At 43.9% G+C, this 21,373-nt stretch overlaps 1 protein-coding gene across 1 annotated transcript; it reads right to left on the bottom strand.

Moving 5' to 3' along the window:
- Positions 1-8,983: 8,983 nt before the first annotated feature.
- Positions 8,984-15,246, bottom strand: LOC112542641 (immunoglobulin superfamily member 1-like). Its single transcript, XM_025175991.2, has 8 exons — positions 15,126-15,246; positions 15,001-15,039; positions 13,462-13,785; positions 11,738-12,040; positions 11,257-11,565; positions 10,866-10,970; positions 10,243-10,340; positions 8,984-9,417 (listed from the first exon to the last, which is right to left on the bottom strand). Exons 1-8 carry the CDS (start codon positions 15,196-15,198, stop codon positions 9,271-9,273), a joined length of 1,398 nt encoding a protein of 465 aa, XP_025031759.1. The 5' UTR covers positions 15,199-15,246; the 3' UTR covers positions 8,984-9,270.
- Positions 15,247-21,373: the final 6,127 nt, after the last annotated feature.

Genomic DNA, 21,373 nt, shown 5'->3' with positions numbered 1-21,373 from the left:
TCTCTTGCTGCACTTCAGCTCCTTGGGCTGCTAGAAAACCTCAGTGCTCAGCTTTGCTTCTCTGCGGACTGGTTAGTGATGGCCTGTTTATCGTGTGCTTTCAATTCCTAAACCTGAGGGCTGCTCTCGGGGTCAACGGATTGGAGCAAGAAGGAGCTCTCTTACCAGCCACCAAGAACTCCACCTGGTTGCTCTGTGGAGAAAAGGAAAAATCTCCTGCATTTTCAGATCTGAACAGGCAACGGCAAGTGAACTTCTTCCTTGTTTCAGTTGCATTCAGATTTGGAGTGCTGATATTCAAAGTCTTGTTCTGATGACATTTTTTTAGGATGTGTGAACCTAATTCATCTTTACAACGGAAACAGAACAGTCCTGCCCCGTATCTTTCTGGAACTGAACAACTCAAGGTCATCCGTTCTCCTTGAACGAAGATGGTGTGTGGAGGAGACAAGGACAGGCTGACGGCTTGTATGGATGAACCTGTCCATGAACCTGAGGAAGGAAAGAGAAGCCATTGAGCCCTTCCTTTTCATCCTCTCCTGGAAACAAATTTCCACTGAGCTCTTTCCATTTTTCTCTATAGATCTTTTTACTCAAATTATCTGAAGACATCTTAGCTTTATCATATTCATTCATTATATTTAGCTGTATTCAGGTTTGAGGGAAAAATGTGCCACAACACCAGTATTTTGGGAAAATATAATATAATGGAAGATTTGTCAGATTTGGGTCATGGACCACTGGGATCTCTTGACTCTGATATTCTCTTTTGCAGATTCCTTTCTCACACGGGATAAAGAATTGCTTCCTCTTTCTCTGGTGAGCGTCACATTTTGCTTCCACTGGTCTCTCTTAAGTTTTAATGTTTTCAAAGCCCTGACAACGTGACTGATAGAGTCAACAATGCAAAATCATCTTAACATTTCCTCAATGGCTTTTCTCTGGAGGTGGTGCCCACCCAACCAGTCATGCTCACTCCTTGGTTTTCACAAGTGTCATGTTCCTTGCAATGGGGGGAGAATGTGTGTTTCTTTTACTAACTCTGAAGCCTGAGCATTTGGTATCATCATAATCCCCTTTTTCACCTCTCTTGTCAACAGAGGTAGTTGTGTAATTTTTGTGCAGATGCCTCTCCTACCTAAGAAGGAGTAATCCAGGTGGATTTTAGTTATTTTGCTTCTTCAGTGCGGCTGAGGTACATTTCTCCATAAAGGGAAGAACCTCTTCAAGATGGAACTTAGTGATGCTCAAAAGCCCCTCCGATGTCCAGCAGTGGACAATGCCCACACCAAAGCAAAAGAGGACCAGCAAAGGCAGAAGGGGAGCCTGTTCCCCTTGTGCATTTATATTTTGGGTTTGTGTATTGTTTTGCCCTCTCTCTCCTTCACAGGCGGCAACAATCACAGCCTGGCTTTGTGTGTCTGCAGAGAAGGTCTGCCCAAGAGTGTCTCTTACCTCCTCCCAGGGTCATCCACGGAAGAACTGGAGGAGAAAGGGAAGGGAAGGGAAATTGGAGTTAATACAACACAAAAACTCAGATCTCTGCAAAAAATTGGCAGTTTCAACTTCCATAATGGGGTTTCCCAGAGGGACAGAAGGTAGAAGAGAGAAGCAGAAGAAAATCAATAGAAAAAATGAAACCAAATGGAAGACTGAAGAGGAAGAAATTATGCAGTGAGACCTTGAAAACGTGACTAAAAGCCAGCACATTGTGATGAAAAAGAAAAATACTTTTAAATCCTTCATAAACAGAACATTTAAAAAAAAAAAAAAAACACCCTGACTTTAGGACTGAGATAAAAACATCCTGATGACCCAAACTTGAATTTCATGTAAATTAGTGTAGGGATTTCCAGAGACAACCACCTTTGATTCCTTACCCTGTTACACAAACAAGGAGCTCCATTTCCCCCAGTAATTGCAACCCTTTCTGAAGGCATGTGGTAGAAGGAATCTTATTATTGACAAAGTGGTTCAAAAATGATGCGGAAAAGGAAGATCCACTCCATTTCCTGGGGGGGAATTTGCTTTGAGCTTCCTCCCTTGGGTGAGACGTGAGGCTGAGGGGCACACAGCTGTCCTGCCACTGGCAGCACAATCATCCCCCCTGCTTCTCCCTCCCTCCTCCCAGGAAGACCCAGGAAATTTGACAGGAGACATCAAGAATGTTTCTGCTATGGGCTTTGTCAAATGGGAAATATGGGCAGGAGGGAGGCTCAGGAGGATGGGAAGTTGGGGGACAAAAGCAACATGAAAGGCAATTGCACCCCAAAGTCAACTGAAAACATCCCCAAGAGCAATGAGAAAGGATTCGCAAGTACTTGGCTGAAGACTCCCCCTTGCAAGATCAGGAGACCAGAGAAGGTGTGACTGATGACTCTGGGCTGTGCAACACTTTCGTCACCAAAGTCCTCAACTGAATCTCTTCCCTGGATGGATTCAGCAAATGAGATGCTGCCACAAAGGAGGAGGAAGGGTCCTCTGTCATCCATGCCCTGGCTGTTGGGAATTGTAAGAGTTACCCAACTGATCCTTATCATGACCTGCAATTAGCACAGCGAAGAGAAAGTGGGGACCATGAAGGGCCCAGGAGTGTTTCTTCTGTGAAGTTCAACTGTTCTGATGTCTTCAATTCTCAGTAATTTGAGAGGAGCAGGAGGGAGAAAAAGAAGGCTTCTTACACAAAATGGCCTTCACTGCAAGACACAGGATGACCCCTTTCTATTCTGCTTTATGGCTCCAACTTCCTTTCTCTTTTGTTGACTCTGAGGCTGCTATTTTGGGTTTCCTTCTGGGTGATTGTGATGGGAGGAAGAGAGAGACTGCGCTGCATTCCCTCCAAATGCTCTTTCATGAAGAGGTCAGTGAATCATGAGATCTGGGGACAGAATGGATGTGGGGGGCAGGAAAGTGCCCTGGTTGCTCAGATTGGTCCCACCAGTGTGGTGTGGAGGTTAAGGGGGTAGACTAGGAGTGGGGAGAGTCAGGTTCTTGCCCACAGGAACTCAGTGTGTCATTTGAGGCCCCAGTCACGCCATCTCTGCCCACCAATACCACATATGGTTCTTTTCTATGTGTGGGTAGATCATAGGAGGAAGGAGCAACATGAGCCCCAGAATGAATGACAGGATAGAAATCTAATAAAAGGTAAATTGAAGTTAAATGGGAATTTTTCATAGCAAGGCACACACAGTAAACATCTTAAAAGGGGATGGGAGTGGGGGCTGGATTCCTTCTTGTGCACTTGAGTCTTTATAAAGATAGAGCTGAGCTTCATATGAGAGGAGGCTACAGAACAATTTCATCAAGATATCTTTGCTTCTCTGCGGAAGAGCTGCATCGAGTAATATTTCCTATGCAACACTCTGTGACTCTTCCCAGGAGGAGATTGGTCCCAATGAATACCCCCTGTCCTATGGAACACTCTCCCCCCAGAGATGGGGCGGCCCCCACTCTGCCAGCCTTCCGGAAAGGGGTGGAGACCTGGCTCTGCCAATTCGTATGGGGCATGAGGAGGGCTAATCAACCCTGGTGGTGGTTAGTGTCCTGAAGAGGCTTCTGTAGACTAATAACTTTTCATCTACCATCTACTCGTTGGAATACATTATTTATTTAAGAACACTGTTTTATTGTATTTTAATTAGCATTTATTCTTGTTTTTATTGTAAAGCGCCCAGAGTTGCTCTTTGAGTGAGATGGGTGCGGATTAAATTTAATATAAAAATACATAAATAAATAAATAAATACCATTGAAGCAAGAAGAAAGCCCAGGTATGTATCTGATTTTCAGATAAAGTTCTACTTTACACGAGAGTAATCAGTTCTAAGTTGCTGAAGAGGAGAAGAATCGGGTTTAGATCAGAGGGAGGAAGAAGGAGGTCCCAAACCTGCCATCCAAGTGATGGTCTCCATGTTCAGGAGTCCTTGGCAAGCTGGAGATTGGCTTCTCCGTCACTCTCTTCTTCCCTTCCCCGAGAGATTGAGAGGTGCACCTTCTCTTGATTCACTCCTTCAACAGCAACGGCCAAAGAAGGAACTGCGTCATCCCCACCGAGGACATCACAGCCACGCCCCCAGCCCAGGACGCGGCTCTGCTGCCAGGCCTTCTTCACCACACCAAAGCCTTTCTCTGTGCAGCAGCTCGCTGCACCCATCCTCCTGGCCTGTCTTATACCCAAAGAGAATTCAAGGTAAAAATAGCCATCCCGTGAGGTGGGAGGTGAGAAAGCAAAGAACCCAATTCATTCTGCTCTTTTGCAAGGCCTAAACCCCATTTGATCAGCTCCGCTTCTCATCCTAAACCACTCATTTCCATAGCGGAGCCATACATACATACAATAAAACAAATGATAAAGCATTAATTAAGAACAACATAAATCTGCAAAAGAGCAGTATGTTCTGCTAAAACAGCTCTTAAAGGCACTGGTTGTATCTAAAACATCAGAAGGGTTATCCTAACAGTGATGTGTTTGAAGGGCACCCAAACGATCATCTCATTTCAGTAAAGAGTTAAAATTTGTTCCTAAGATGTATATGATACACCTCCAAAACTTTGGAGTTAGGGGACAGAATATCCTAGGCTAGTAAATCAACAGCAAATTGTCTTTTAAAAATATCAAGTACATTTTTTATTTGGGTCTGATATTCACAGTATTATGAATGTGATGATTGAATCTGAGAATCTACTCTTGAATTACATCCCCAAATTTGGAATTCACAGTTATATGAAGAAGGGACCCAACCCCCCATTCTTTTGAGAAGGCCTTTAAACCATATTATTTCAGGAAACCTTTTCTTCAAAGGGCAATTGTAGATGCCTCTCTGATTTTTGCTGAATCGCTGTTCTATTTGTATTACTTTATTTTGTTGTTGAACTGTTTTAAGGTCCAGAGCCTTTTGTGATTCTGGTGGCTAAGAAATGTTGTAAAAGAGAAATCGCAGAGGCCTACAAAAAAGTCACTCTCCTGGGTTCCTTCTGCCTTTCCCAGCGCAGCCACTTTCTACGGCAAAGTCTTTCTTTTCCGCTCCTGTTTCTGGAATGTCCTCATCCATCACGCCCTTCCCAACTCCTTCCCCGCCATCGGTCCCACGGAAATCCCAGGAAGGGAGATGGAGACCAGCGGATGGAGGGCATCTGTCCTGCCTGAAATCGGTTTCATGCCAAGAGGGTAGAGAATGGCCAGTTCAGTCCAGAAATTGAGCAAGAGGGGAGATAGCATGCAGAATGGCTCTCCTTTTCTGTTGACCAGCCTGATTGAGCAGAATCACCCAACAGGAGCTGAAGAGATGTTGTAGACCCCCTTGTGCCTCTTCCCTTTCTCCCCAGCACCTGGTAGCTCAGAGGTGAGTCACCTCCAGCTCTGTTGGCAGGATGGGATCGGTAGTTCTTGGTCAGTCCCTTGTCCATTTATTAAAATGTACTTAGGCTGAATTCATCTAGATTAATTCAGTCCTCAGATCTTGTGATAGCCCATTTCACTTGAGAAAATAATAATAGAGACCAACAGAATCAGGACAGCGACAGCCAAACTTCATAGGCCAGTATTAGAGGATGTGAATCTTGTGCCTAAACTGCAGGAAAGAAGGAAGTGGTTTCATCATCACCTCACCAGCAGTCTTTTCTCAGAGAAGTACAGGAAATAAATAGGATTGGTTTTAATGGAAACATCAAGAAGAAACTATGACGTGCAGGGCACCTACCAATGGACCACTTTCTACTCTCTCTGGACGTTCTGAGAGGAGGTTACGGGGGCTGCCACGGAAGAGCCCCGATGCTGGATCCACCCATTAACAAAATGGATACCGTGGTGGTTGTGGTGCCCACAGAAAATTCCCTGACTAGATATTCACTGGCTGGGGTTGCTCCCTTCTTCCCCCCCAGGACTCCACGATCCCCTCAGCCACCCACTGCATTCTTCCCAGAAGTTTTTATAGCTTCCCATTCTAGCCTACCTGCGTGGGATTAACTGGGCATCTCCCCTCCAAATTTAAAGTAGGTCTTAGACCTCTCGCCAGGGAGGCCTTCTGCACATGCCGTGTAAGTTAGCAGGCATGGATGGATTGGCCCATTGCTCTAAACAAACATAAATGTAAGCAAATTTAAGAAGAATTTTTCTCCTTGCATAGTGGTCTGCTGGAGCTGGCTCGTACTGGCTCACAAGAGCTGACTGTAAATTTTCTGGAATTTTATGAGCAACACGAGAGCAGTAACCAGTACAGCCAGTTGTTATACATTTACCAGCACACCAATGCTCCTGTGTGGCTTATCATTTTGTCATCGATCATATTTTGACTTGTCTCTCATTCCTCTTTATTGAGTATCACAGTCTAGTTTCAGGTGGCTGCAGGCAAGGTCAGGCATCAGAGTCTCTGACCTGTTGCAAGCAGAATCCATGAAAGAGCTGAAAGAGACAAGAAGGAAAAATGGACTGAACAGAACACGAAAACTTAGAAACCTGGTATTTCAACTTTTATAATGGAGGTTCTGGAGCGACAATAAGTAGAAAAGCAAAGAAGAGTGAAGATGACATCAGTAAGAAAAATCAGTAGCAAAACGTATTAAAGGAAGGAGAGAAGGTAGGAAAACTCCATTTATGATAGAGTCACAAACTTTGGCAGGGGGGCAAGAGTCTGGATCAAAAGACAATGGAAGAGTGTGAAGAAAAGGAAAGAGGCAGTGAGATCTTGAAAAGCTGATTAAAGCACCTAATATTTTGAAAGGAAACAAATGATTTTTCTGTTACTGGACAGGAGGTGTTTCTACTCCCAAAAGGAGTAAAGTTTCAAGCAGAAAATGAACTCAGACCCAGCACTGGGAACCTGGAAAGTCGATAAGAATGATAATAAAAAATGATAAAGTCCAAGAAGTAAACTTGTAGCATTTTCCATTTTTCTGGGTTAAATTCAACTGGGGTGGTATTGTGATCTAGCAAAGGATCCAAAATTTGATTACAATCTCCAGTCATCATTATCTGTCCCACAGGAAACATCTGTCTTGCTTTTCTGGGAGAAGAGTCCCAAGTAGGTTTTTCATTACCCCCCAGTGGGAAATTGGGGCTTGGTTTGTTTATGAGTGTCTATAAACAAAGTTCCAGCTCAGATCCAAACTGTGAGGGCTGAGGAACAGAACAGCTTTGGTTCCTCTGCTTTCTCAAATCCAGCTCCACGCAGCTGCTTTATGGTTTTCTTATCAGCCTAGCTCAGAAGAGAGGAGAGGTAAGAGCTGAGCAAGGACGGATGTGGTTAGATGTCCACCATGATAGCTTGAAGTACAGTACATTCAAAGTGAAGTTGTTGGCTGGAGGCGTGGGCGAGAGGCACTGGGAAAAAAGAGAATTGCTTCTTCATTTTGTTGCCGGGGGGGCAGATGTATCACCTTTATCTCCCTTGGAAAGAGAAGAGGACAGAGATGGGGCTGAGTACCAGATGTGCATCTTAGCTGAGCACAGAAGAGGTCATTTGGGTGACAGGCTGCAATGCTCCTCTTCCCTCTGCCTCTCGCAGGGCAGATCTCTCTCTCTCCTTCTATGCCCCAAATCTTGCTTTTTCTTTTTCTTTTTTAAATAATTCTCTCAATGTTCTTAAAGGATTTGTCTCCACAATGAATACGGATTGTGTTCTGGCTGAAGCATTAGATCTGACACACTTTTCAAAGGAAAACGATTCATTAATTCATTAATTTCACAGTTTTGCCGCAGTTATCAGTTAGTAAGCAGGAACTGGGTGGATTGTAAACAAATATTTTGTTGAATTAATCACCTTCTCTTGCTGAATTTTTGCTGAAGAATGGCATTCTTTTGCTGAATTCTTTTGTGGAGTTAATCACATTTTAAGGTAACAGGTCACAAATTTTACCTTTATTTAGAACTAATTTGTTAAAACTGGGAATTCCAGTTCTTTGTCCTAAGTTTCTTGCAAGTTTCCCATTTCTAGTTTGGTAATTTTTTTTAGTTGTACATGACATTAACTGAAGATTTGGGAAGCTTTTCCAATAATATTAATAATACTGTATGGGAGTTTTATACTTTGCTAAAGTGCTGGGCCCAAACAGTCAGCTCAGAATAGATTTTAATTGAATACATTGCCATTCAGCAGTTTTAGGCAATCCAAATTCGTCCAATGTTTTCAAAGACTGATTAAGGGTAGCCTGATCCAAAGTGCTAATGCCATGAATTGCCAGCAACTCCAAAAGAAAGACATGCCAGCAGTTTTCAGGCTGGGATTATTCCATAGCGTCAATTGAGAATTAGGATCAAATACAGTATACATTTCCCTTCCAGGGTTGATGGGCATCACTTATTTTATTAGTGATATGTGTTTCCTCCCTACTAGGTGAACTCATCGTGGTTTGGTTTGTTCATTTTAGGCATTGTATTTGTTTTAACTGTATGCTGCCCCGAGTGGGTTTTGAAGCGGGGCAGCCTTATAAATTGAAATAAGAAGTGGGCTCAAAATTAGAATGTTAAAATTAGAACAAAAGATGTTTTAAGCTGAAACATAGCAGCAGGTGTATAATATAAAACACCTTAGCCCAACATTTTCCTGTCACACAGCTGAGAATTAGTGAACGTGGTGCCCAATAGACCTGGAGGGCTTCAGAGAAAACTGGGTTAGAATCAGAAGAAACTCACTTCCCAGTGCAACTTTTAACTCCAGGCTCTTCCAGATGTGGATCTAATTCCATTCCTGCATCACTGAGCCTCCCACCTGTCCAGTGGAGCCAGGTCCAGGTTTTCGTCGTCTCATATCCCAGCTCGCCTCTGCTGCATTCCTTGTTTGAAGCAGGGAAAGCATTGCACCCATGAATAGGAGATCTGTGTGACTGGAAGGGACGCCTGTGTAGACCCATCTTCCAGCCCCATGGGATCCAGTTGTGGGGCAGAACAGTAGCCATGCCAAGGATAAAGAAAGCCACAATGGCGATCACAGAATCAGCAGCATTTTTAAAAAAGAAATCTTTATAATTTTGTATTTGTTTGACAGTATTTTTATTTCCCCCACTTTTTTCTCCTTAAACAACAGGGACAGGAGGTACCTTTTAGCACAAAATGGGGAAGGCAGGACAGCACATTAATTCCTGGCCAGCAATTGTATGAGAGTCCAATAGATCTACTCGCCAGGAAAGGTGGATAGGCTGTCAGTTCTCCGTGATTTCTGTGGACTCCTGAAGATATAACCATGTCTATTCCCAAGTACTCCAACAGAATCAGAGCAACTCCTCCATCCCTGGTGATGGAAAGGCTGGAAGTGGCCTTTGGATAGCTACTCAAGCTACGCTGTTCTGCTGGTAGCTTGAAGTTGGAGCTTGCTGTACATGACCTGCTCACCTTCTGTTGTCCTCAGATCATTCTCAGTCCTAAGTCCCAAAGGAGTCACAGCAGATACCTTACTGACAAAAGCATAGGTGACCTCTGAATTCTAGAAAGTCAAGAAAAGACAATTAAACCAGAACCCATTATAAAGGGGATTTTAATTCCAACTTTGCTTTGGAACAGGTTGATCAACGGAAACTGGATTAACTCTTCCACTGTCCCACACAGAATCCTTACCAGCCACTAACCAAGCGTGAAAAGCAACCACGCAACACCAACGTCAACCCAGTTCCTCCACTTCCTGTAACCCAGACAGCCGTCCTTGAGAGACGTACACCAGAAAACCATCCACTTTGATTTATTTACGGCATGAAAGGAGGAATCCCTAATTTCTAAGATGCCTTCAAAAACAAAACGTCCTATTGCGCTGATTTACAGCTCCCAAACTTTTCTAGTTTGAAAAACAAAAAATTATTAACAATAAAACAAGCTGTCTGGAAAATAAAATGTCAACAGAATCATAGACTCCTAGAGTTCAAAGGGGGCATTAGGCCAAGCCTTCCTCCAGCAAAGGGGAGGCCCTCTCTCTCTATGCAAGGGGGTGCCTCAGTCAAACTCCTCTTGCTGTCAGAAAGTTTTTCTACCATCCCATCCGAATTTCACTACCTATAACTTAAATCCATTCCTTTCGGATGATCAAGAAAAACCTCTTGGTTTTCTCTATGTGACAGACTGCTTGAAACAATGACTTCCCGACCACCAGAGTCTTCTCTTTGGAAGGCGGAACAGTCACAGCTCCTTCAGTCTTCCTAAAGGGCTGAGTTTCCAACTCATGATCATCTTCACTGCTCTTCTCTGAACCTGCTCTGGCTTCACTGAACCCTTCATAAACTGTCCTGCCCACAAATGGAAGAATGCTTGAGGTGGTTACTTGTAAATCTTCTCTCTCAAGTCTCTCAGATCCAAGATCATTCAATTTGGCTTCCTCCTTTTTCTCTTTACGCTCAGATTTCTGCTGGCATCCTGATGCTTCCAGATCCGTACAAAAAAAAAGCCAGGAATAAACAGCCATTACTTGCTCATCCTAGTTATTTCATTCTCTTACAAACAAAGCAAAGATAGAAACATCCTTGAGTTTTCTTGGCTGCAGTGTCCATACTGCCTTCTTGGAAACTGCCTAGCCTACAGCTAAGCAATTTACTGGTGGTCTCCCATCCAAGTATGACTCAGGGCCAACATGCTTACCTTCTGAGATCTGCTACTGTATTTGTTGAGATCCAGTCTAAAGTCAGGCTGGGAGGAGAAAGACTCCCCTTTAAAGCCAGATCAACTCTTCTCACTTCAGCCACCTCCTCCCAGTACAGGAAATGTCCCCAACCCAATTACTAATGAGGGTAGTTACAGTGAGAGCTGGAGTTTTTTAGCTCAGAGGTGCCAGCTATATCAACAGTCAAGACACATCTAGTCCCAAGGCTAAGAACCACAAGGCTAAATGTCCACTAAATTGTGGGAAAGGCTGGAAGAAGGACACTATATTTGGACCCTGACACCTACCGTTCTTCCTCCTGCTCCAGTAGAAGGCCAGTGGCACTCCCAGGAAGGGGACAAGAAGACCCAAAGCTGCGTAGCCCACTGATGGGGCAAAAGGTGCTGAGGAAACTACAAAGTCAGAAAGGGAAAGGGGAGAAGTGTCATTTTGCATGATTTCTTTGGATAGTTAAACAAAGTTTTCCAAAATGTTCCTTCCCCAATTTATGTGGGGCATGTTGGGACCAGACATTCAGAATCCCTTGCCCCAAAGGACAGAGGAAGGAAAAAGCGTTTTTTTCCTAGTACCTTTTTGGGACAGATATATTCTCCTTAGATTTATTCAAAATATTAAAAGTCACCTAAAACATTGATGGCATTTAGCCAGCAGATGACTCTTCCTTCTGAAAAGACTCACCTCTGATATTCAGCATCTGGCTCCAAGGAGACATGATCCACCGCCCATTTATATTTTCCTCATATCTGCAAGCAAATTTCCCACTCTGATGGTGTTTGGCATATAGGAAGGCTAGAGACATATTTAGAGTGACATCCCCAGGTTCTCTGCTGCTCCTCAGAGGCCCTTTGATCTCCACACCATCCCGGGAGAAATGGAACCTTTTGGTATTATTGCTCTCGTTGGACAAACAAAAGATGGACAGGGGTTTGCTTTCCCCCACTGCTCCAGAGGGATGGTCCACTTTCAACACTGGGGGAGGCAGTGGATCTGGAGACAACAAGAAATGGGAATCAGCTTGGAGTTGCGTTGACTCCACAATCTTCAGGGTAGAGACTTTTCTATGACTGCAGTAGGGGAAGACCTTTATATACAGGCTCTAAATAAATACAGCCCCAGTTATAAAGACCCACATTTTAAAAATGAAAAAAAAAATCCACACCTCTCACCAGAATTGGGACAGGATAACTCCACTCTGAAAAGATGCTTCTCCCATATTTCCTCTCTACGTATCGGCAGGCATACCTTCCCTCCTTCTCCCTTGAGGCTGTGAGGACCAGTGAGGGGTCTTCATGCAAATCCAGGCTCTTTGCAGAGGACCGATCCTCAGCTGATTGGGAGAACTGGTAGCGCCTCCAGCCTTGAAGAGTGACGGTGGGAGCTGAGCACCAGAGGGTGACTTTCTCCCCAGCAAGATACACAGGTTCTGAAGGAACTGGAGAAAGGCTGGGAGGTGGTGGAGGATCTAGGCAGTCCCAGAGAGGAAAAAGAGGGGAATATAAAGATGGCCTTCAGGCATCCCCATGAATGTCTTGACGGGCACCAGTCAATTCATCTAACTGCACTAGAGTTCTCAGCTGGACTTTTCTTTATGCAGAATGGAATGGTTGACACATTATCTTTCCATAGACAATACTCCTTGGAAATCAGGAGGCTGAAGAAACCTATATTGGGCAGCTTCACAGCCTGAATAGTAGGAAAAAATAACCCTGAAATCTCACTAATACACCATCACTCTCCAGTGATATTCTAAGGAAATTGAACCTTGGCTAAGTAGCATCAAAATCTCTCTGCTCCAACATGATGAAAGCATGCAATATTACATTTCCCTCCGCTTTCTGGTGTAAGACAAATGCGTCTGCTTCAGCATTTTCTCTCTCTTCCAAGGATTTTCAACACTGCATAAAAGTCCAGCCTCCTTTGAGTCTTCGCTCTTGTTGATTTGATGGACATGAAGTCCATTTAATTTGGTGACAAGGCCTGTCTTGTTTGCAATCATCATTTCCCAAGATTTTTTTTTTTCCAATTTCCCACTCCATTCAAGAGCTGTGGGATTCCTTGATCAACCTCCATGGAAGTGCTCCCAAACCTGCCTCTGTTTAGCTTTTTGAGATGAGGAAGATTGGCGAGGTGGTGGCATCTGACTCTCACATGAAAGCTGATGTTGGCAGCATTGTCCAGCCTCAGGTGAGCAAACATGCAGATACAAAACCGGCATGCCAAAGGTCTCCCTTGGCTACATTGTAGGATGGGCTGGGTTATGAAATAAGCGAGTCCAGACTTTTAATTTGGCCCCCTCCAGATGTGTGAGCTGCAATTCCCAGAATTACCCAGGCAGTATCAGCACAGCTAGGAAGCCTGGGAATGGATGTCCACACGTCTGTACAGCATCCAAGCTTCAGAAGGCTAACCTAGTCCTAGGCTCACACTTGTATTAGCAAAGCAGAGCCAAAGTTTTAGCTAATCAAGCAATTGTTCTCACTGATTCCAGCCAGATGCTCCATCAGGTACCTCAGAAAAAATACATCAAAATACTGTTAGCATGACATTGACTTTTGTTGCTGGGAGTCAGGCGGCATATACATTTAATATTTTTATTTTTATTATTATTATTATTATTATTATTATTATTATTATTATTATTATTATTACTGCTACTGCTACTGCTACTGCTACTGCTACTCTTTTGTTCAGTGATTGGCTATTGTTGGCCTTATTGCAATAGTCTTTCCGTTTTATTTGGTATTTTATTGTCTGTTTTTTCATTTAATGAATTTAATACACAGGTATTGAGTCTCCTTGAAAGTAATATTTTGTGTAGTAGGAGTCTCTTAGGCATCTTTCTATCAATGTATGCATTTCAAGTAGTAGAAGAAAGTTCCTTACCAATGACAGAGAATTCAACCTGATTACTCTTTTGAGACTCGGACCTTCTGCCTGCATTGTTTTTCCCCCAGTAAGAACAAAAAAATGTTGCTTTTGGAGCCACTCGTAATGCAGAAATAACCAGAGTACTTCCATTCTGTTTTTTATATATATATTGTTGACCCTTTTCATTGATGCGGTAGAAGACGTGATTCTCTCCCTTCTGTCCATCTGGGGGGGAACAAGCTAATGTGATCTGTTCTCCTTTGACAAGGGAGTGGTAAGGAGAGGACCAGGCCAGGGTGGGAGCTGCTGGAGGCTGAATCCAAGAAGAATCCTCGAAATCTGAGAAAGAAAAGGAGATTTAAAAAGAATCCCATAAAAATCCTTGCAAGCTGTTAAGCAGTACTGTGTCGCAAGAATTTAAGAGAAGCCCCACATTGTGGACGTACATGGAAACAACTAAATTATCTCTTCCCAAATAACTCTTAGGTCTTTACATCCGATGAATGGGGAGGGGGAGTAGACCATAACTGTCAACACCTCTATCAACTAAAACTAACGTAATTCCTTGTTGAGAGCTCGGTGTGGACAAAATCCAGCTTTCTGCATGTATTGCTGGATTACAATTCCCATCATCCCTTACCATAGGCTATATGGGATAGGGCTCATGACAGCTGGTATTTTGTAACGTCTGGAGGATCTCATGTAGACACTGATAATATTGAGGGCAAACAGGAATCCTATAAATTCAGCTTAAGAGATATATTTTCTTCTGTCTGCAGTCCGTGTGAATATCTCTTCCTCTGTGCAGCATCCCTAACCTCTTTCAGATTGTCTCCAGGGGTAGGGAACCATGGGCTCAGTGCAGAGGATGGGAAAGCAGAGGGAGATCTTTGCCAGATCTACCTCTTGAAATCCTGCATCCAACATCTGATTTGAAACATTAGGGTGTTATTATGGGTTAATTTTATCTGATACAATAGAACTACATTCCTCTCGAGGCAACTTAAATAGATAAAATCTCTTCTAAACTTGATAATGATTTTGCAACAGATGCCCATTTTCCAAAGGAGGAAGCAAAGGACCAACGCTCTCTAAAATGTCAGGAAAGAAAGTGAGAAAAACAAGAGTTTCTAGGAAGCTAAATCTCATTACTCAACCTATTCATCAAGGGCACCTCAATTTAGGTGGCAAAAAAGTGAAAAGTCTCAGAGGGAAAGCCGAGACTTTTCACTTTTTTGCCACCTAAATTGAGCAAAGCGTTTACAGAATTATCTGATTCCTGGACAGAAATGTTTTCTTTTCAGAAAGAAGACAAAGGATCGCTTCTCAGGAATAAGAAAAAGGACAATTTGGGGAGCTTTCAGTTCACACCAGTTTGATAGCTTATTTATCTATGCTCTGGCTTCTGATATTACCCGCACATCTTCAGGCATAGCGGATAGGATTTCCCCTCTCAGTCTTGGGAGAGAAATCTTCACTTCCCTATCCTTCATCCCATTTCGTCTCAGAAAATGGAAAACGCAACCATGTAGAAGCAAAGAAAGTAAAATTTACCTTGGTGGGTTGATTCGGAGAGAAGGATCTGGAGAGAAACTGGAAGAAAGAAGAAGAGAGCCATAAAAATTATGGAGGGAGTAAGAGCAGCTGAAGTGGACCAAGACAAGAGAGAAACCTTCAACCTATCATCCAGGCGACGGCCTCCATGCTCCAAGTGATGGTCCATCTGCAGAACTGGCCTCTTCTCCGCACCATCGCTGCTCTGCTTTCTGGAGAGCAGAGCTCAGCGACACCACTGCTCTGCTTTCTGGACCTGCGAACACTGCCTTTTGACAACAAAGAGCAACAGAGGAAGCACGTCATCAACACTTCTCTCCACCCGCACAAACTCTTTGCTAGCAAGCCCAGTGCAGGCCAACTCAGTTCACCACTCAGCTCCTGGGCCTTCTTGACCACAGCAAAGGTTGACTGACAACTCTCACTGGCATTTCACCACCTCCGATCTTCGGTGTGCCTTTTGCTAGTCCACTGTGTAACCACACAGCTTAAGAAGAGTAAGAAATGGCACGATGGGTCTGGAAGGGAGAAAACGCAGAAGTAAAAATGACAATGTTTTGTTTCCATACTCTAATCTTTGAACATGCTCCATGGGTTGTAAAAGATTCCTTTATTCCCAAAGTAGAGCCATCTGCACTTTAATCTACCAAGTCTCCCGTTCAGGTTCCATGGCCTGAACAAATTTGAAAATCCCTGTTCTCTGAGATCCTCCAGACAGCAGCAGGGTCCTAGTAATGGGGTAAGAGGAGGGTACGTTATATGGTCATTCTGTTTTGGCTTTATGGTTTTATGGTTTATCATTTTATAGTTATTGGGTTTTATTGGGTTTTATTGCTGTCATGAGCCGCCCAGAGTTGTGTTTAAGTTGGGTGCCCATACAAATCCTATAAATACATACATACATACATACATACATACATACATACATACATACAACTAAACCAAGGGCTCCAAATTACAAGCCATTTCAAGATATCCTTGCACCACAATCACTGCATTGATGGGAAGGAAAATGGCATTTCAGAAACAATGATCTGTCACTGACTTCTGCTTGAAAAGGGACCCACAGAGGGGATTTGTGCTCCCCACATCTTCATCATCACTGTGTGCTGGCATGGTTAGCAAAGGGAGCCCAAATGCAGGTTTGCTGCGCCAATAAATAGGAGCTGGGAGGGTGATTCATGATTTCGTAAAACAGTCCTCCTCCCTTCACACGGCTTTTCCTCGTATTGCCTCTAGGATTTCACAAGGAATCACTATGCACAAATGTTTGCACAAAAACACACTGGGCATAGATATCAATTTATTTTCCGTTCCCTTCGTGACGAAAAGGACAAGATCTTTCTCAGGCATGGATCTGGGAATACCTGTGGGAGCAGGAGGTGGCTCTCAGTGATTGGCCAGCCTGAAAGGAAAGCAACCAAGCCCTGATTGGTTGGTCGTTCTCTGCACTCCGCGATTGGCCAGAAGAAGCAAACACAGACCTGGATTCTGAGGAAACATAAACATCTCCAAACAAAACGAAGATGCACTTTCTTTTTCCATACAAATGCAATGGAGTCCAATTAGCCTGAGATATCATTTCTTGTTGCATGAGCCATAACCTGTTATGAGCCACACAGTGTTGCTTCGATGAGACAGGCAGCCATACAAATTAAAATAACACCAACCGTTGTCCCCAAAATGGGTTTCGCCTGGCGCCGAAGCCAATTAAGACATCCAGACACGAGGTGCAGTATTCTAAAAAAACTTTTATTGAAGTGCTCCAGCAAAAGGGTCCCGGCAGCGAAAGGAGCCGAGACCCCGAACGCCGATTACATCAGCCTTTTATACCACTTCAGAACAAGGGAACACAGAAATGAGCAACAATTGGCTCAAACTCTACTTTTTCCCTTATATGGCATTTTAGCCCACCTTTCTAAGACCCCCTGCCTCCGTGACATGATCTGTCCCCTTCTCCTTCCAGCCAATCGTTTATTTACGCCTTCTACTGTCTGATACAGAAGGGGGGTTTCCACCAGGCAGGACTCACATGTACACACTTCCGCCTCACTTTGGACAATCCTGTATGTTTCAGGATGGTTCAGCCTTGATCCATAGCCATCACAACAACAGTAACAACATATATTTGTAAAGACTGATTCTGTGGTTTTGGTCTCTTAGAATTTAATGATCCCGACTAAGAACTTTCTGAAGTTGAAATACTACTGGTCCAAATTGAGCTATCGGTAAATGTTGTAATTGTAAATACTACCAGTAGGTGGCAATGGTTTTGTTGTTGTTTTTACCTTTTAACATAGAAAATTATACAAACTCAATATCATCTCCTTGTTGATCTCAGGACAAGCAAAACAGCTGCATTAAAATCCTTGAACCGGCAGGAAAGAGCGCCATATTTAAGAAACAGGTCCAGCACACTCTTTCAAAGGAACCTGGAGGAATGCTTATCACAAACCCACCTAAAACCTGGTAAACGTTTCAGAAAACGTCCAGTCTTTCTGCAGCACAAGCCAACATGGCCTTTGAGGGCTCTGTCCAGTGACCAGAGGGGAGGGCAAGCAGACTGAAGTGACCAGTAGGAGACCAGTGGATCACAGTCTTAAATGGATCGGCAATCACCTTGTGAAGAAAGTGTGCTAGATTGGAACCGCAACACAAATGTGTCAAGAGAAGAGGGAAAACGTGACTTCAATTTCAAAAACTAAAGAGGTTTTCAAGCTGGGTCTCAGCAGCAGGTGTGCAACCAGATGGTGTGCGATATAAAGCAGCTTAACCCAACATCTGCCCATCACGTAGCTGAGAATTGGGAGAGTCGGAGCGCCGTGCATCTGGAGGGCCCAAGTCAGAGAAAACTGGGTTAGGATCGGAAGACCCTCACTTCCCAGTACGGCTTTTCCCTGGGTTGTTGTGGGGAAAATGCCCACTTAAGTTAGGAACCAAAGCGACTGGAGATGGATGCAACGAAATACCTTTTATTGGCATGCACAACTACAGTGATCTCTGGGCTCCTCCCTAAAGAGCCCCCAGGTAGTAAGGTCACAGGTTATATACTGTGCCTTTGGAGGTGTTGCATAGACACTATGAAGAAAGCAACGTAAATCATACATTTACAGCCAGATGTAGCATCTGATAACAACATGGGATGACCTTATTGTGGTCTGACCCGGTGCCTCCAAGTTCTGCATTCCTACAAAGGCTCCAGGCCTGCCCCCTTCCACTGTTACTAGCACCTTCTAACATAAACAATGTCCTCTATATTGTCTCCTCTCACACCAAGGAAAAGGCAACAATCTGGTTTCTGTCACCTGTCTTCTTCTCTCCAGGGTCATCAGGCTGTTTGGTCTAACGCAGTGTTTCCCAAATTTGGGAACGTTAAGATGTGTGGACTTCGACTCCCAACTCCCATGGCTGGCTGGGGAATTCTGGGAGTTGAAGTCCGCACATCTCAACGTTCCCAAGTTTGAGAAACACTGGTCTAAGGTATACTTCAGAGGCATGAAGGGATAATGATGATGATGATTCCCAACAGAATATAGTTCCACTCTTACATCACTGAGCCTCCTACCTCTCCGGTAGATCAGGACCAGGATTTCATCGTCACGTGATATCCCAGCTCTCCTCCGTTGCATTCCCTGTCTGAAGCAGTGAAAGCATTGCACGAATGGGAGATCCGTGCGACTGGAGGGGATGTCTGTATAGTCCCACCTTCCAGCCCCATGGGATCCAATTGTAGCGGCGGGGGGGGGGGACAGAACAGCAGCCATGCCAGGGACAAGAAAAGCCACAACAGCAATCACAGAATCACCAGGATTACCAAAAAAAAATCTTTATAATGTTTTTTATTTATTCCACAATATTTACATTTCCTCCACTTTTTTCTTTTTAAGCAAGAGGGACAGGAAGGACCTTTGGAACAAAAAGGAGAGAGAGGCAATTGTCTGGTAGGCTGATAGTTCTACAGGTGAGGAGAGGTAAAAGCTGGGTAGGCTTTTGGTTCTGAGAAGGTTCTGTGGACTCACAACATTTTACCCTGCCTGTTCCCAGATACAGAATCACAACTCCTCCTCCTCCATCCCTGCTGATGGAAAGGCTGGTCTTCCGAAAGTGGCCTTCGAACACGTCTCTAGTGTGTTGTTCTGCTGGAGCTCACTGTACAAGGCCCAGTCACCTTCCACTGTTGTCAGGGGTCCCAAAGGAATCCCAGCGGATGGGCCGCTGGCAAACACATAGATGGCGTGCTGTGAATTCTAGAAAGCCAAGGGTGGTAGTAAACCATGAATTACAACGGAGGCTTCTCATCCTTGTGGAGGAGGAGGAACATGACTATAAATGGGAAATGGATTAACTTCTACACTGTCCCACAGGGGATCCTTACCCGTGCTACCCTTAAAATAAAAAAAGAAGAAAAACACACACACACAGCATCAATGCCAACCCAGTTTCTCCACTTCTTGTCATCCAGAGAGTGTCCTTGAGAGACTTACACCAGAAACTCTTTTTCTTTTGCCTTGCATTTTTTACTCCTTCTTTCTATTCTCTTTCTTTAAGTTTAGTTTGTATTAGATTTTACTAATATAATCCAAGTTCTTAATAAAAATTATCTATAAAAGAGAGAGGAAGTGACTTACACCCGGATAATGTCCACTTTGATTTATTTGGGGCATGAGGGGAGAGGAGGAATCCCTAATTTCTACTCTTTTTTTGTAAAGAAACCTTTATATTGCACTGATTTACAGCTCCCAAATGTTTCTAATTTGGAAAATAACAATAAAACACACTGTCTGAAAAATAAAATGTCAATAAATCATGGACTCCAATGTTCAAAGGGGGTCATTAGGCCATGCAGCTCAGTGCAGGAATTAAGTGGAAGTATCCTTGAAAAGGGGTTGCCATGCCTCTCTTTGCATACGTGTGGAAAAGGGAAGCCCACTCTCTCCTAGGCATGTTTTTCTAGCATTCCATCAGAACTGCACAAGCTGTAACTTAAATCCATTGCTCTGGGGTCCTATCCCTTGGGATGATACAGAAAAGCTCTGAACCTACCCCGGGTTCACTGAACTCTTCATAAACTGTCCTGCCCACAAATGGAAGAATGCTTGAGGTGGTTACTTGTAAAGCTTCTCTCTCAAGTCTCTCAGATCCAAGATCATTTAACTTGGCTTCCTCCTTTTTCTCTTTACGCTCAGAGTTCTGCTGGCATCCTGATGCTTCCAGATCCATATAAAAAGAAAGCCAGGAATAAACAGCCATTACTTGCTCATCCTAGTTATTTCATTCTCTTACAAACAAAGCAAAGATAGAAACATCCTTGAGTTTTCTTGGCTGCAGTGTCCATACTGCCTTCTTGGAAACTGCCTAGCCTACAGCTAAGCAATTTACTGGTGGTCTCCCATCCAAGTATGACTCAGGGCCAACATGCTTACCTTCTGAGATCTGCTACTGTATTTGTTGAGATCCAGTCTAAAGTCAGGCTGGGAGGAGAAAGACTCCCCTTTAAAGCCAGATCAACTCTTCTCACTTCAGCCACCTCCTCCCAGTACAGGAAAGGTCCCCAACCCAATTACTAATGAGGGTAGTTACAGTGAGAGCTGGAGTTTCTTAGCTCAGAGGTGCCAGCTATATCAACAGTCAAGACATATCTAATCCCAAGGCTATGAGCCACAAGCCTAAAGGTCCATTAAATTGGGGGAAAGGCAGGAAGAAGGAGCACTATATTTGAACTGCCATGCATATGAGAGTAGTCTCCACCATGTTGACAAAGGGGCAGTCCACTCTTCCAAGTGGCTTCGTCCTGTTCTTCGATGAAGGCTCTTCTCTAGCCACCTGTGTGGGTGAAGGGATACTTTCTGCTGCCTTTGAACCAGGGACCCTGACACCTACCATTCTTCCTCCTGTTCCAGTACAAGGCCAGTGGGACTCCCAGGAAGGGGACAAGAAGGACCAAAGCTGCATAGCCCAATGACAAGGCAAATGGTGCTGGTGGAAATACAAAGTGAAAAAGGGAGAGGGGAGAAGTGTCATTCTGCATGATTTCTTTGGATAGTTAAATAAGGTTTTCGAAAATGTTCCTTCCCCAATTTATGTGGGGCATGTTACTGCCAGAGATCCAGAAACCCTTGCCCCAAAGGACAGAGGAAGGAAAAGGGGTTTTTTTCCTAGTATCTTTTGGGGGCAGATGTATTCTGTTTAGACTTACCCAAACTGATTAAAAAGTCACCTAAAACATTGATGGCATTTAGCCAGCAGATGACTCTTCCCGCTGAAAAAGACTCACCTCTGATATTCAGCATCTGGCTCCAAGGAGACATGATCCACCGCCCATTTATATTTTCCTCATATCTGCAAGCAAATTTCCCACTCTGATGGTGTTTGG

The sequence above is a fragment of the Python bivittatus genome, unplaced genomic scaffold, assembly GCF_059951505.1.
Source record: "Python bivittatus isolate LINGU-HERP-01145 unplaced genomic scaffold, Pbiv_v1 ctg000370_np1212, whole genome shotgun sequence".
In the NCBI taxonomy this organism is placed as follows: domain Eukaryota; kingdom Metazoa; phylum Chordata; class Lepidosauria; order Squamata; family Pythonidae; genus Python; species Python bivittatus.
This window is presented reverse-complemented; position numbering and strand designations above follow the sequence as displayed.